Raw genomic sequence first — 16,913 nt, 5'->3', positions numbered from 1 at the left:
TCCTACCCTCCTTTTGGGAAAATGCAAATGTCACTGATGATAATCTGCCTTTTTGCCGAACAAGTTTCTACTTAGACCTGAATAGGGGGAGAAGAGAACTTGGAATATCAAGTGAAAGGCTTAGCAATCGATGGGGATGTGAGAAATGTCAGTGGTGTGTGTTATGAGGCGGCAACACAGGTGGCCTTGCCACTCGCCTGGCATATGGATCGCGCTAAGAAAGCCGCACAGCCTAGAAAGAATGTCATCGAGAGCAGTTGTAATTATAGATGCCGTGAGCAGACGTTCACTGCTCCTAAGAGTCCACACTCGCTGCATTTCAAAGCTGAGACTGCACATTTGTTCTCTCAATTCAGCTGCAGTCACCCTCCACTTCGGTGCTCCTGCCCCGCGTGATGGGGAGGTGGGGAATGTTGAGAAATAAAGAATTGTCGGCGTGAAGGTAGACAGTGGGGAGCATCGCTAAGGACCAAACAGATTCATGTGGGAAACTTAACTGCTTCAGCCCGAAGTGCTAAACTTGCGTAGACACTTTGTATGGTTAGTGATGGTCAAACCCCCCAAGGGGTTCTCTCCCCCTTAGGGGAAATTCAGCCATTTTTCCTTGAATGAATGACATGAAGTCTTTCATTGGACACTAACCTTGCTTAACCTCAAAAACGTTCTCGCTCATAAATAGGACTGATAGGACTAAGCATCAAAGGATTTTGAAACTTGGTCTCCAAGGACAACGGTTTACATGGCTGACGTGAGGGAGGATTCGGATCTCTTCTCTCGGCTCTCACACTGTCCCCGAAATTCTCCCATTAGCTCATTCTTCTTTAAGGCCTCATGATTTTCATATTCCAGAAACCCTTGAGGAAACACAGCCAGCTTGACCACGTTGCTATGGGAACGGCTGCTGGGTAAAGTGCATGAGACATGGGAGTCTGAGCGGAGGGGGAGCAGCCGAGATGGAAGAGAGGTTGCCAAGGTGGAAAGAAGCACATAATTACATCTTATTAACGGTTTTTCGTCATAGTACACAGTTGAACCTTGAACAACACAGTTGAACCCTTGAACTGCACTGGTCCACTTATACTTGGATTTTTTTTTTCCAGTAAATATAGTCCAGTGCTATAAATGTATTTCCTCTTCCTTGTGATTTTCTTAATATTCCTTTTCTCTCACCTACTGCATTGTAGGAATGCAGTATATACTACACATGACATACAAAGTCTGTGTCAGCTGCTGTGTTATCAGTCAGGCTTCCTGTCAGCAGTCAGCAGTAGGCTAGTGGTAGTTAAGTTTTGGTAGGGGCGGGGGGGGCAGTCAAAAGTGATACTGGACTTTGGACTGCGGAGTAGTCCCCACAAGGGTCAGCTAAAACATATTTCTTATTGGTCAAGGGTTAAAATAGTTCAATTTGGCTGCTAATGTTCGTGAGTGATAGTGTGGCAGTTGTGAGCAAATGAAATTTCTCAGACCTCATGGCTGAGAAGCAGGGCTGTATAACCTGTTTTTTCACCAGGACCTCTAATAAGAAACAGAATCTTCTCACACTGAGGTCATATCCTTTCGTTCCCTTTGTCCACCCTCTTAATTGGATGCACGGGAACGGCGAAATGACCAGAGGGCAGTGGAGGAGGACAGAGGAAGGTCACAAGGCAGCTTCCTCATCTCTCTTGGAAGAACGGTTGAGAATTCACCAGAAGTAGAGCAGCCCCCGTGCCAGCTGCCTTTTGGGGTGAGGGAGGAAGAGGAGAACCAAAGCCGTACAGGATGCCAGCTTCCTAGGCAGGCCATCGAGGGGGGTCACACAGTGTTCATTCCTGTGGTTTCGGGTTTACCGTGATGACACCAAACTCCCCTTTCTTGGTCCTGTGGGCTGGAGGCTAGAAAACAAATCCTAACCTTCAAGTAATAAAAATGGATGTGAGGCCCTCGTTTTCAAAGAAAAAAAAAAAAATAGACACCTCTAAGACACTTTCAAGGAAACTTAATATATAGGGGGGTAGCATGACACGGGGCCTTGGAGACAAAATAGGGTGAAAGCCAAATCAGATTTCCTGGTTCTGGCCCAGGAGGCTTATGCAGGGGGTGACACGCAGAGAGCCCTCCCAGTGAAACCAGAGGGACCCAGCACAGCGAAGCTCCATTCCTCCGAGGTCACGGACTCCTGAAACTGCCCACTAAGAGGAAGCTGAAGCGGCCAGTCCTGGAGCAAGTGCAGCTGTTGGTTCCTTCTAGGCAAGGGGCGAGTTTGTAGGGACCCTCGAAAGAAGAATGGGGTCTCCTCCTTTATGCTAATAGAATTTTCAGAAAAGATGGACACGCCCAGGCCCCTTTTACAGCCTAAATAACCCCCTTCAGGAGAGCAGTCTCACACGGTACTGACAAAGCCGGCCGGCGTCGGTATGCCTGCACAGGATGTGTTCATCATTTGTGAAAATTAGATTAGAGGAAGGATTTTTACCTAGTTCATTAGAGTATCCTTTAAGGAATTAACTGTTTCTTTTCAGTGACTTGCGAGGTTTTATTAAACCCATATTGAGTATTTTGCAAATGGAGCAGTCTAAACACCTCTTGCTTCCCTCACCCAGCAGTAGCACCGGGGTCTTCGTGGAACAGACGGTGGTCATTCTCCTTCAGCCTCGGGACGCTTAAAATGTCTCAAGGTTACGGAGTAGGGAAAGTGGTTTAAATGAGACCGATTTTTCCTTGATACATCTCCATTCAAAGAAAACTAGAAATCTGACTTGGTAGTTTTCATGGCTCTTTACTTTGAAATAGGACAAATCGTCATAGACAATTTCATCCTGTGAGGAACGAGACTAGAGAACTGACAATGGGGTCTTCAACCGGCCTTACTATCTTTTGGCAACTCGCAGGTATCCCTGAAAACTCCAGGTTCTTTGGAGCGCCTGGGTGCCTCAGTGGTTTAAGCCTCTGCCTTTGGCTCGGGTCATGATCTCGGGGTCTTGGGATCGAGTCCCGCATCGGGCTCTCTGCTCAGCGGGGAGCCTGCTTCCCCCTCTCTCTCTGCCTACCTCTCTGCCTGCTTGTGATCTGTCTGTCTGTCAAATAAAACAAAAACAAAAACTCTAGGTTCTTAAATGTTCAACAATTCAAAAAAAAAAAAAAAAACCAACCTTGCCATATTCCCCTTCAGGAGTTGGATAATAGAAGACACAAAAGGAAAAACTAAGAGGAATTTGGAATTTCATGGCCACATTAATTGGCCTAAAACAATGAGTGCACCTGTCTGAGGGCAGGGCAGAGTAGGACTCCATGTTGTCTACTGTCTGTTCCCTGTCCTTGTGGGTCACCCCTGCCCACTGCCTTGCACTTGAGTGCAACCCCAGGAAGGCTGAAGTTTGGGGATGAAAGCCTGACAGATGGGACAAATGCTTGTGTTGTGTCCAATTACTGCTGTTCAATATGAATGGCTTTTCTCTTGCATCCACATTGAAAGAACCATATGGAGGGTTGGTTTTGGTCACATACGAGGCTCTCATTAAATGAGACCATGAGGATGATAGCAGGAATATTAATATTTCTTCATTAGGATTCTGTGTCCATTCCCTCTGGCACTAACAGTAGGATTATGCGCTGCTTCTATAAATGATGGCTCCCTATTTGTTATGGGCAGCTTAACTTAGTTTTCCCTTTTTATACACAAGCCTACTCGGAAAGAAGCTGTTTTTAAGATACGCTTTTTATAGGCGAAAACAATTCAGTTGACTGAGATGTAAAAGGCAAGTTTGTAGAATATAAACAGACTTGCTGCTCAGAAGATTCCAGGGATAAGTGCCCCTCCCCCACCTGAAGGTGCTGGGTGAAATCCTCAATTATGAACTAATTTACAGCATGCCCCTCGTTATGAGAGGCTCTTCCGTGCTAATGACATTAAGCTGCAGCTCTACTGTGGTCCCCAACTAGATTTCAGTAGGAAACCCATTCTCCCAGTTGGTCACCAGAGGAGCTTACACCGTGGATTACTGCCCCCACCATAGCAGGATTCTGAGACACCAAGAGGTTGTTATCTGGAATTCAGAATGAAAGGGAGCCCTTATAGAGCACACACAGTCGGACCTGAGCACACTGAGCCAGGCCAACTCCAGTGTGAGCACAATAGGAGAGCTTCAGTGTGTTAGGGCTGAGACTGACCCTCAGATCCCGGCCGGCCCTCCCTACTCTTACCTTCCTGCTAACTGATAGAAGGTTTAGAGGTCGCTATTCCTGAATATATTTACATTTGAATATGCTTTTAAGTACTTAAGAAAAGGTGGTATCTCTAAATTCACACCAAAGAGTACCCAGCCACTTCCTCTTCCTAACACTAGCCCATGTTATGTAATAGGGTGTAAAGACATCGGATGGCAGAATTCTATCATGGGCCCTTAATTCTCCTCTTTGCCTTCAAAAATGGGAACAGCAGAGTCCTTATTTCCAGACATCCCCAAATTTTAACCTAATTTCTGTAATTCATTTAACATGGTCATTAATGTGAAGATGTATTTGGAAAACTGGGATTCTGCATCAAAATTTGGTTTTGGACCATATACATCATGATAGATTGGCCTGTGTCTAGCTAGTGAAATCACAAAGGTAAAGATTCATGCTCCCAATTCTTGTCCTGGCTTCCACCCCAACCATGGGATTTTTAATTGAGGATAAGGGATGGGGGTAGGAAAGGCTCAGAAAGAGGAAATTAATCACTTTAATAAAACAATCACCCTCCCTCCTCTCCACTCCTTCCTGCCCAGAATGCAGGTGAATAGAAGGCATAGAGGCTCTAACAAAACAAAATTAAATTTGATAAACCACTACTACTCAATAAACTTACATGGGGAAATTTATCCAGGTGTCTTAGCATGTTTTTTTTTTGTTTGTTTTGTTTTTTATGATTTACTCTTAAGTGGGAGTTTCAAGGGGCTTCATCTTTTCCTTTGGATCTACAAAGCCTAGGACAAATAAACTGACCTGAAGACCTAGAAGGAATCTAAAGTCAATTCTCAAAATTTAAGAGTATTCTTACCTATATAATATGCAGCATCTTTAGGACACCCCAAAAAATGAAAAATTATTTTTTCAAATGAAAAACATTATTTTTCAAATGAAAAACATTATTTTTTCAAATTAATCTCAGTCTATCAGAATCCTAAAAGGCTATGACAAAAGGTCACCTGAAGTTCAGAGCATAAAAAAATAAAAGTTTGAAGCATCTAACACCAGCACAATAAACATTCAGTTGTTTAAACATGTTTCAAAGAGAAAGAAAAAAATTAAGTTTTACTCTGAGGCATCCATCTAAATTTTAAGACTTCTATTTTGCTAAATGTTCTGGTTTCATTTAAAAAAAAAAAATCTAAGACACTCAGAAAATTTCTTAATACCAACTATTGCTATGAATTCTATTCTCTAGTAGTAACACAATTCCCTGAATTGTGTGTGCATTCACCTGCTAGTGTCCGAATGTATCACCATTATGAAGAGAAAAGAGTTGTATAGCTTGGGATCAGAATAATTTCAAAAGGGCAGTATGGAAACCACCTAACAGATGCATGGCATACCAATTTTCAAAACAAAACAAAAATCCACGCATTTGCATGCATGTAAATGGTTAAATTAACCCAACTATCTTGGAGGAATAGCCTATTGCATTAGGATTTCAGGGTCTTTTATACACGAATTATTCTGGTGTAGATGGGTAAAGGTAATTTAATAGGAGGTCTCTTTATCACAAAGCTAACGGAATCATTTTTAATAAGACTGATTATGTTCCTGTATGTATCTACCAGAATTAAGTGGATTTTGAGATTTGTGTGTGTTATGATGAATGTGCTTGTAGAGGATAAATCAGAGCTATGCTTTGGGGAGCACACTTCGCTTGTTACAATATGTTCAGAGACCTGTGCCAAGCGAGAGTTATATTTCTGCCTCTTTTGATCACTTAGCTTGCTTTAGCCCTGGGTGCCTATTCTACAAATCAGGATGGACATTGGCAGGTCTTTGGAGAACCAGAGCCCTTCACCAGTCCTGCTCCTCGTCCTCTAGGCGGGTGTACTTAGAACACACACCTCCCCATCCCCACTCCCAACCCCACCACGGATTCAGGAAGACTTCTGATATCATGCTGGGACAAAGATGCATCCCGGCCTCCAAAACCTATTCTGTATGCCTCTCCCAGAGTTTTATATTATTGCATTTTTATGCCCGGATCTTCCTGTCATATCTGGAAAGGTCAGAGTCCCAGAACACTTACTGAAGATGAAGTTCTCAAAGTGCTTGAGGCAGGATGCTTAACTTGTGGATTCAACAGCCTAAGCCCTGTGTGTCCTTCAAAGGCAGCACAAGACAGTAAAATCGGTTTCATCTTCTTTCAAATAGTTACCACCTCTGGAAATTGAGCCTGGGTGGTAAGACAGCAGAGAACAGGGATCGGCACTATGGCCTAAAAGCTGAATTTGGCCCACCACCTGCTCTTCTAGAGCCCAGGAGCTAGAATAGTGTTAGGTTTTTTGTTTTGTTTTGTTTTGTTTCGTTGTTGTGGTGGTTTGTTTGGTTGGTTGTTTTTTTACGTGGTCAGGAAAGTAAGCTAAGTAAGTAAGTAAGTAAATAAATAATCAGTCAATCAAAAGAAGAGGAATGTTGGGTGATGTGACAACTGCAGGACGTTCAGATTTCAGGGTGTCTCATTGAAGTTTTTCCCTTGTATCCATCTCATTCACGTGTGTCCGTCCATGGCTGCTGTCACACTGCTGTCACAACATTGAGTGGCTGCTTTAGAGACCACATATGGCTCCTAAAGGCAAAAATATTCACTAGCTGGTCTTTAGAGAAATATTTGTCAACCTCTGGTATAGAATAAAACCTAATGTGGGGGTTAGTAAGATCACCAGGATTCTAGTGATTCCCACAGGACGCTAGTCCATTGTTGTTCAAGGGAAAAATACAAAATATAAACCCTCAATAGAAAGATGAGGAATCTGTGCTTTTGTTTGGCTTGCTGTTGTCCTTCTGGTTTTGAAACATTAGCGTGCGTAAGTATTTACCCATTCCGGGAACAAATGTATGTTAATGGTCTTTAGTCTCAAAAAGGACGTGGAAAGAGATGGTCACACAGCCCACCCAGCGTCCACCCGCACCTAATCTACCAGGAGGCCTCTTTCTCAGCTACGCCTTCAGTTTCTGTTCTGCCTGGACGTTGGGAAGGGTGTGTCCATTGACTGAACAGACCTAGAGGTATAGAAGCTTTCTCTATAAACACTTCCATGACCAGGAAGAAATATTCAAAACAAAGTTCTTAAATAAAAAGAACTAGGATTCCTTCCATTGCCTGAGCAAGGTTTGATTTGCCACTGCCATTAGCGTAGAAATAAATAACTATATTTGACTACAAGTGAGGGGGAGGGGCTGGCGGTGGGGGAGGTGGAATAAGGAAAAAGATGCAGGAAACTAGAGAGAACATTCTTAAGCTGGCCTCCTCCTGCTCTCAATTACAGATTCGGACGTAGTAGAAAGTATATATAGTACGCTGATATTTCTGCTGTTTGGCGACCAACTAGCTTTAAGCAGTCCCTTGAGACCTTTGAATAAAATAGCACTTTATTCGCTCAAAATTACTGTATGTGTGTGTGGTGCTTGTAAATGGTAATGTGCCCTTAAAAGCTTGTCTTCTCTTCCCAGTGCCCTTAGTTACGTGAGTCTTCTTCACGATTATATGCTCAATGTGGTAAGGGAAAGCAGTGCCATCCTCAGAATAACCAGTTCTTGGTTGACTCTCAAAAGTCTTTTCAACTTATCAAAATTTTCCCAAAGGTGACATTTCCATCCCTGCTCTACAAGTGCCTCTGAAAAACTGTGACCTTTAATCTTTTGTGTTGTCTTCATCTTCATCATAGCAAAGTCGTCGTCCAAAAGGTTACCATTTGTTTTCACCGAAGATCCCATATCAACAGAAAAAGGCTCATAGCAATCAATTACTCAAGACAATGGCTATTGAATAAACACCTGTCATAGTATTATGATAAGGACTGCTGCAGAATCAGAAGATGATTATCTAGGATCCTTTCCCTTCAGATGTCTGTAATCATATGGGTGGGCAAACTTCACATGAAATATATAAACAGTTGAGTCATATGAAATTTTAAGCACAACAATAGGAAGAACTCAGAGAAGAAAGAAAGCATGTTAGCAAAGAGTAGAAGAGAATTGAACCAGACATTACAGGAAAGTAAGGTCTTGAGAAACAGAGGGGAAGAGAGGAAGTAGGTATTCCAAGTGGAGAGTAGGTATTCCAAGTGGCAAGTATTAGCTAAGCCAGCATTAATGGCTCAAAGGGCAAAGGAAGACAGAGTATATCAAAAAGAAAGCAACAGCATAGAAGGAAAAGTCAAAAATAATGTCCTAGTGTGAGAGATTAGAAGGAAATTTATAATTACTGGGATACTGGTTATAGTTACAAAGGGGGATGATTTGGAGGAACAGGGAAAATAACCCATTTCTGATGCGCCGAGTTTGAGGAGGTGGAGAGATATCGAATTCGAGCAATCCTAAGGTCATTTGGAGACCTGTAACTAGCTCCCATGAACCTCCTACTCCTACTATAAGACTATCCATTGCAGTTCATTTTAGGCCCCTATAGTGATTTTTATTCGTTCCTTTATTTCTTTTTTTCATTTTCATTATTGTTTGTTTCTTAAAATCCCTGTCTAGGAATTTATCTTATTTTGCTACACAAAGCAGTCCATCTGCTGTCATTTTGAACCTGTGGGAAGCTCGTCATCAGCACGATGGTGATCTTGACTCCCTGGCCTGTGCCCTTGAAGAGATTGGGAGGACACACACGAAACTCTCAAACATTACAGAAACCCAGCTCGATGAAGCCGACTTCAACTACAGCAGGCAAAATGGACTCTAGTCCACGACCGCTCATGAGACAGTGACGGCCAGCTTCGGGACATTTGCTTTAAATGGGAAAGAGGCAGCTTTCTGCCCGGTGGCATTTGGAGAATTCAGCCTTCATTTACAATCAGTGCGAATCCCTGGTTGAAAAAACTGAATTTTATATAGGTATAATATGTTCATAGAGAAAAGTACAAGCTCTCTTCAATATAAGAGGGCTTTACTGTCTCATCTGAGTCCACTTGGGTTAACACTTGATGAACTTTCTTAGCTTTGGAGTGGGGAGGATAAAAGTGAGGGCGTAGCTTGAGGAAAGTAACTGTGGGGGAAAGACGAGCCACGATAAAGCCAGGAAGGCAGACATTGAATCCTGCATGTTTTGAAACAGGTTTTTAATGATGTGCCCCAAAGGGCCAGCTGATTCTGCTACCAGATTGTCAGGGTTGTCTACCAACTGGCATCCGTGATGTCAGCAATCATTATAAAACTGGCTTTGCGAAGTGAAACGGGGCTGCCAACCCATTGTAGGACTTTGGTAACGTCAAGGAGGGCATTTAGAATCTAGACTCTGAGTCCATCTCACCAGCACCGATTCCCTATTTATCTCAGCCACTTAATGGAAACAAGAGGAGAAGGTAAGACAGACCATGAACTAGTTCTTGCCACGTATACCACCTTCATTTTCTTCTGGAGACCAATCTACCCACCTTCTTTCTTCCCCTTCCTTACTCAGTTTCAGAGCATAATTAAACTCAATATGGATAGTTACTTCTAATTCAATAAAACAGAATCCTCTATTCCCAGCTTAGCCACTCAAATTGCAGAGCGCTGTTAGAACGCAGCTCCATGTGGATTTGGAGGGGGCCGGGGCAGTCAAATCGAGCCCAGGGAAAGACAGGGTCTGCAGATGCCCCGGGCCTCAGATAAGCTGTAATTCTAGGATAGAGGTATTGACCCAGTCTCTAAACATTGTTATAAGGGGATGAGGGCCTCTGCTCGACTTTTCAATCCAGGTTCTTGAAACTTTCTAGCCTCTTGGTACCGCGTTTTCACAAAATCTCTCCATAGGGCTATAGGGCAACCTCCTTTTGCCTCTTGGAAAATGAGCAGATAGTCTTTGGTCTAAATGATAGGATGTGAGGGATAGATCTACCACAGTGTCCCAGAAACCACATACGTTGTTCAGGAAGCTTTTGAGCTCTGATTCCTCAGCCTCCCCAGGCATGTTTTCTCTATGGGACCATGAACATAGGACTGTTGCTCAAAGATTCTTTTTATTTTTTAAAGAGCCAATGATATTGTGGAATATGAAGTCCATAGAGAATTTGTGAACCCCATCTTAACATTTAATCCATCTTTTATCCTATTAAATCATTTTTGACAAGATATCCTGGTAGACTAAAGAGGCACAGATATGTTCCTGCTCATCTTCTGGTGGATGTTTTAATTAGCTGTCCACAATCAGGACAAGCAAGACCAAGGACCTAGATTAACTACAAGGCTGATCAGGTACTTAAAAGTTGGCTACATTAGAATAAAGTACAATCAGGGAATGGGGGAGTTGGGGAACACTTGGCAGTGGGGATATGGTCAGTTAAAAACAACAACAATGGTTTTGTAAGTCCTGTGGTTAAAAAAAAAAAAAAAAGAAAGAAAGAAAGAAAGAAAAAAAAAATGTAAATCTCCACCAAAGTAAAAAAGACCTAGAGATAGGTAGAATTCGTGATACCATGGGTAAGGCATTAAGAACTCTTGAATGTGTTAGCCATTTTCTCTAACGTGTGGTCCCCTATACTGGATGGAAGACTTTGCTACACGAAATTCAAAAGCACCTTGCTTTTCTCAGGAACCAAAGGCATATTATATAGAATAAACAGATCCTCTTAGAACTGCGAGCATATTTTCAAAATACCATCTCTAGATCAAGAAAAGACCCTTCTGTTTACATGCTCTACTTGTTTGTTCCTTCTGGGGAACAACAAAGAGAAGGCATGAGAGGGCAAATATTCAGACACCCTTGCTAACATTTCTGGAAAAGCAAGAAGTTGAAGTAGATGGTCAGTCACCCAAAAAGAATTTGCATTGATTGTTTAATAATAACTTGTAGAAAACATCTTGTTGAGCACTTTTGTCAGTTTCTATCTTGGAGGATTTTTGTTTTAAAACTATCCTACCCTTTATTCCTCTTCCCTTCTAATTGGCCTTATCATTGCTTTATATATTCTGTGAGTCCACACAGATCCTTTTTGGAGCTGATACGTTTTTATATCTTAAATGAAAAATCTTAATGTTTTCCCTAGAATCTAGATTTTAAGATAAGAGATTATCATCAATCCCTCAAGGTCTAGAATTTCTTCCCATGGATTTTTTTTTTTTTTTTAAATCTGGGTGTTTATAAATGCCTGTGACCTTCATACCATATTGAATAACAAAGGAAGCAAATTAACATGAATCACCGCTGACTTCAGCTCAAGGTTCAAATATACCCTTCAGTCCATTTTGCTCCCTCTTTTCATTTCTCTTATTTCTGCTGGAATTCTACATGGGATTCCTACACAAATGTGTGAAATTCTGTGGCCATTGTAAGTCCGGATCATACTTCACACTAGAATTCCAAAGAGAACCCATGTTGGTGAGACGTACAGACACGGGGGAGCGTAGGAGTGTCAAGGAGGAACGGAGATTACAGATCAGAGAGAATTCACTGACATCTGAACTTTCGATTATTCGCTGCGACCTAAACCCTTGTTCTACTTTAATGTCTTCCCATCAAAACACAGATGCCCCTCTAGAAAGAGATTTTTGCCCTAATGTAAAAGTGAGCTTTAATAGTTGATAGGTTACTTCCATTTTTTTTTTTTTACAAAATATCCCACTTAATGCCAAATCTTTCAGGCCTCAAAGGCATTTCAGTCTAATGGTCATGCTTTAAACAGGGCTTCAAATTATGCCACCAAAATGGTGCACTTCACAGCTGTACCAGACTGCCGCTGCATCATAAAGCTAATTTACGGTTTTTACAATACTGCTTGTGCAGTCTTACTGGTTTACATTAAAATCCTTTAAGCCAAAAGAAAGCTCACTCTACAGATTTAAATGCAAACTTCATTTACCAGTGCAGAAAGTCTCGTAAAACTCAGATGTACTCCCACAAAAACTTTATTGGCCTTTTTGTAAGAGATGAATAGGAATTGACACAATTCTCTTTAAAGAGGGGAAGTTTTCTCTCTTTTTATTATTTTTATCTCCAGCTGCAGGTGTTCTCTGGTGCCATGGTCCTTTTTTTTTTTTTCTTTTAGTTGACTTTGAGAGGGGTTATTAAGTCAGATGACTAAAACAGGGTTCTCTTTGGATTAAAAGTCCTGGAATTTACTGCTTCTCTTTCCCTTGAGAAAAATTCTCAACATCACAATTGATAAGCCAAGGTGGAGTATGAAAATGGTATACAGATCTTCCTCGACTTATAATGGGGTCATGTCCCGATAAACCCAGCATAAATTGAAATATCTTAAATCGAAAATATACTTAATATGGCTAACCTGCCCAGCACCAGAGCTGAACCTAGCCTAACTCAAGCATGCTCAGACATTAGCCTCCATTAGGCACAGTCATCCAACACAAAGCCTCATTTATAATGAAATGTTAAAAATCTCATGTAACGAACCGAAGACTGTACTGAAAGTGAATGATGGAATGATTGCCCGTGTAGTAGTGGTTTACCCTTGTGAGGTCATGACTGATGGCTGCCCCTGTCCAGCCGGCATCACGAGATGGTCAACCCCAGTTTCGTTACCCCAGGGAAAGATCCAGATTCAGAGCTGCCAGTATAGTTTCTGCTGAATGCCTACCACCTTCGTACCATTGTCAAGTCAGAAAGTAGTCGGTTGAAACACCGCCGTAAGTCGAGGACCATCTGTAAGTGGTTTTAGAGCGTATTCTCCACTTGCCAAACTTCTGGCAAAATTGACCTACGGATTTCAAAATGTTGGAAGACCTTTCCATGTGCTTGTTTTTCCTTTCTGCCATTTTCACTCCAATTCCTTACTTAGTCCTTCTGTAAAGGTGTGGAATACCAACTAGCAGATGTGGGGAAGGTAACATTCCCTCAGAGGTGTTTGTTCCAGATCTGTGAAGGTCACAGACACCGGAAGGAGCTGGAAAACATGAGTCTTATGGCCCATCGTGTGGCCCATTTCCATTACTTTTCCTCATGAAACATTGCGATGTTCTGAATCCTGGTACCTCCCATTGACTGGACTAGGGGTCACAACCACAGCAAATGGGAGAGCAAAATGTTGTCCTACAGGTAGTGACAAAATTTTATTAGCTCTTCAGTGTTAGTGTATGGCCATAGCGCTGTATTTGACAAATCAATGCTTTAGCCAAAAGTTGAACGGCCACCCTTTTCTGCAGCTTCCACTGTTTTGTCTGCATAGAATTTTCCTGAACTACAAGCAAAAATGTATTTCGTCAAATGTCACAAAGTGAAAATGTTGCTAATCTTAGATGTGTTACATATTTTGTGTTTTTTACTTTCCATACTCTTTCAAAAGCTGCCGCTATAAAGCTGTTTGGCTGTATTGACAGCATGTGGTGTTCTTTGCAAAAGCAATTCTAGGAGAGCCAGCGTCTAACACGGACTCCTCACATCCCCACTCCAGGGTCGTCAGCAAAAAGCAAAAAAAAAAAAAAAAAAAAAAAAAAAAAAAATTTGTGTGCTGTGTTTTTTCAAAAAGATAAAAGGGGATGGAAATCAGACCTGGCCGTTAGTCACTAGTGTGTAGTACTGTGATCTGAAGTAGGAAATTTAACTCACATAGAATAATTGTGGTGCTTGAAGCAGCTACTTTTTCTTTTTGCTGTGAAGATCATGGATTTGGAATGTCCTCACGAGGTGGGCCTAAGACAGTGACCATGAACTTCACATCTTAGTGCCCACCCTCCATCTGAACCCAAAGATTAAAAAGGCAGTAAGCTTCATGTTTAGGCCTAAGCTTAAAAATATCCTTCCCCTCCCCGCCCCGAAGACTGAGTTGGGCGGAGGATACATCCTCTTTTCCAAAAAGGTACAGCCTTGAATTATAAAATGGATCACTAAATTTGGCAATGTAACTCTCTGCATGAGTGGAAATGTGTGTCAAGTACTTTTCCAAAAAGCATGATTATGATAAAAATGTCCTTTTGCCTCAGATCTTGCTAACTAACCCCAAAGAGTATTTCACTATTGCAAGCATTATATACATAAATTCCAAAATGGGATGAATTCTACAACTCCCTTAAAATTAAAGAGAGACGAGAGGTAGAGATTTAACTATGGTTCTGTCGAGTCATGGGAAGATGGTATTTTAAGGGAATTGGTAAGCAGAATATCTTGCCTTATGACCCTCATTACAATCAGAGATGGATCTAATAATTCCAAATTCCTTCCACTAGGAGCTCTGATGAGACTGAAGTAAGATCACCCCTTAACCAGGAAACTTTGATCTAAGCCTCATCAGAGTGGAGCTAAAAAATTTCCATCACTCTCTATGGCCCAGGCTAGATGATGAAGCCCTTCCCATCAAAACGTATCTCTATAAGAAGGTTAAAAAAATATATAACAAAAAATACAACAACTCAGTGTGGGAATTTCCTGGTCAGGAAAACAATTTCCTCTTCTTCCAAATTGGAATCAAGACAGATTTTAAATTTCCCATTCTTCACACACATTTCTAATTGATACAGAACACGTAATTGATAAAGTCGGTGTCACCCTAGAAATAGGGCAAATAAAAGCAGTTAGAGGGAAAACTGGCTTGTTCTCCTGACCCGAACTCAGAAGATCTGAGTCATTGTTTACCTCCATTTCTGTACGGATGAATTTTAAAACAGATTTCATTTTGTTCTGTTTATTTTGGGAAGGTGCGTGGGGGGTGGGGAGGTGGTTTGTTCGTGATTCATATCTCCAGCCCATTCCACTCTCAACTTTTATTTGATGTGTTCAAAGCTGGAAAAAAAAAAAAAAAGGCAGAACTGAACACTTAATTTGACATGAAGCTGAAGGAGAGAGCAAGCCAGAGAGTTTGAATAAAGCATGGCCTTGGCTTCATACCACACTTTTTGTGCCTTGTATTATCAATGTAAATTCTGAATGTTGTACAGTAAATACTTGGATGGACTTCTTAGAAAAGGCTGCACTGGCTTCTTTTTCAGCACATGTACATATCTATAAATATATATACATATATATTTGGTAATGCCAAACAGCTGTGTTATATTGTACTGAACAAAATGGACCGTTTGGATGTTTTATGTAGAGTTTGCAAAAAACAAAAAACAAAAAAAAAACAAAAAAACAAAACAAAAAAAAAAACTGGATGGTTACTGACTTTTCAAGATAAATGTACAGACGTAAATTATCGCATACCAGTTATTTATGAATAAAGAGTCTTTTATTGACATTTTAGGTTACTCCATGAGTGGAAATTTGAAATCCCAAGGAGGAGCCCCTCTGTGCACTTCCTGCCACAACCTAGCGGGCACTGGAATTCCCTCCACATTGAGGACAGTTTCCAAATACCTATTAAGGGATTGAACCTAATTTCTCCTTGTGGCCTCAAGAAAGAGGTAATATGAGGCTACTGGAAACAAAGATGAGATCATCTCCTACCATTCTCAACCCAACCACCATGCACACACACACAAGTACTCCTAGGACATTGTTTTACAAACTGAGAGAATCCCGACCAGACCATTGTCTGGATACCATTCACCTTTGTTCTCAAAAGGCTTGGGTTACTTTTTCTTTTCTCTTTTCCTTTTCTTTTTCTTTTCTTTCTTTCTTTCTTTTTTTTTTTTTTTCCCAACACACACTCGAAATTTTCTGCTTCTCCATGGGCAAAATGTTACAAAAACAAGTACAATGTTAGACATTTCAGATATGGATTCACTGACTGAATCTGTTTAAATTGTTTTAAAAATGCTGAATGCTCCCAAGATCCCAAGAATTTAATCATAACTCTTCAGAGTGGATCAGAGTCCCTTTAAACAGTGTGACCCAAAGATGGTTTCTGATTTAAGTGAGTCATAAATTAAAAGGTCATAAATTGGTTTAAAACCAGTATTTTCCAAAATCCATCTTTAAACAAATACGATTTCCATAGTGAGATAAGAGGTTTTGGACCCTCACACTGACTCATAAATTAATAAGTTTGGAAAACTATGGCATAAAATGAAATCACATTCTCTAGATTTCTGAAAACCTTTAAGGGTACAATGTTTCTAATGTATATGATGGATCTCTAAAAGAGGAGTATATGCAACATTTTCTAAATGTCTGGAGCATGTAATTCTTTTTATGGATCATCTTATAGGACTAGAAGGAATGGTAATATCCACAAAGTGGCTGTGAGTGGTTCCAGTGCTTTAAAGCTAATTAGTCTACATTTAAGTTACTGGTAGAATGAGAATTGGTTTTAATTAACTAGGTAAATCAATATGATTAGGCAGAACCAAACCAAAAATTCCAGAACTATTTTAATAGAGCAAACAATTCTAATCTGCATTGGTCAACTATAAAGAATGCTGTGACTGGCAGAGAGTTTCAGACAGACTAGCTCATTTTGATAAAAATAGAACATATCAGCTGCAGTCTGTAATCCACTTTTCCAAATACTTAAGTTTTGTCTAAAAACATTTTATCTACCTAGTAACTGATTCTGAGTGGATTAAGCTACTTTGGGCTAATGTTTATTCTCTGTAGTCAGTACTTATTAGAATTTGATCAAATTTATTCTGATGGAGTTATTCATTCAAAAATATTTATTTTGGGGCAGCTGGGTGGCTCAGTGGGTTAGGCCTCTGCCTTAGGCTTAGGTCATGGTCTCAGGGTCCTGGATTGAGCTCTGCATCGGGCTCTTAGCTCGGAGGGGAGCCTGCTTCCTCCTCTCTCTCTGCCTGCCTCTCTGCCTACTTGTGATCTCTCTGTCAAATAAATAAAATCTTTAAAAAATATATTTATTTAGATTTCCATATGATACCAAAGC

At 40.9% G+C, this 16,913-nt stretch overlaps 1 protein-coding gene across 7 annotated transcripts in view; it reads left to right on the top strand.

Annotated features, from left to right (window-relative positions):
• Window positions 1-15,329, top strand: part of UNC5D (unc-5 netrin receptor D) — a 538,042-nt gene extending 522,713 nt beyond the window's left edge. For all 7 annotated transcript variants that reach the window (XM_004758268.3, XM_004758266.3, XM_013059292.2 and 4 more), the window contains one exon: window positions 8,701-15,329. In XM_004758268.3, coding sequence (XP_004758325.1) covers window positions 8,701-8,905 — 205 coding nt within the window. In that variant the 3' untranslated portion in view covers window positions 8,906-15,329. The remainder of the gene's footprint in view (window positions 1-8,700) is intronic.
• The last annotated feature ends 1,584 nt before the right edge of the window (window positions 15,330-16,913 follow it).

The sequence above is a fragment of the Mustela putorius genome, unplaced genomic scaffold, assembly GCF_011764305.1.
Source record: "Mustela putorius furo isolate JIRA1106 unplaced genomic scaffold, ASM1176430v1.1 tig00003976_pilon_pilon_pilon, whole genome shotgun sequence".
NCBI lineage: Eukaryota > Metazoa > Chordata > Mammalia > Carnivora > Mustelidae > Mustela > Mustela putorius.
The sequence above is the reverse complement of the archived record's forward strand: the minus strand, read 5'-3'. Positions and strand labels throughout refer to the sequence as shown.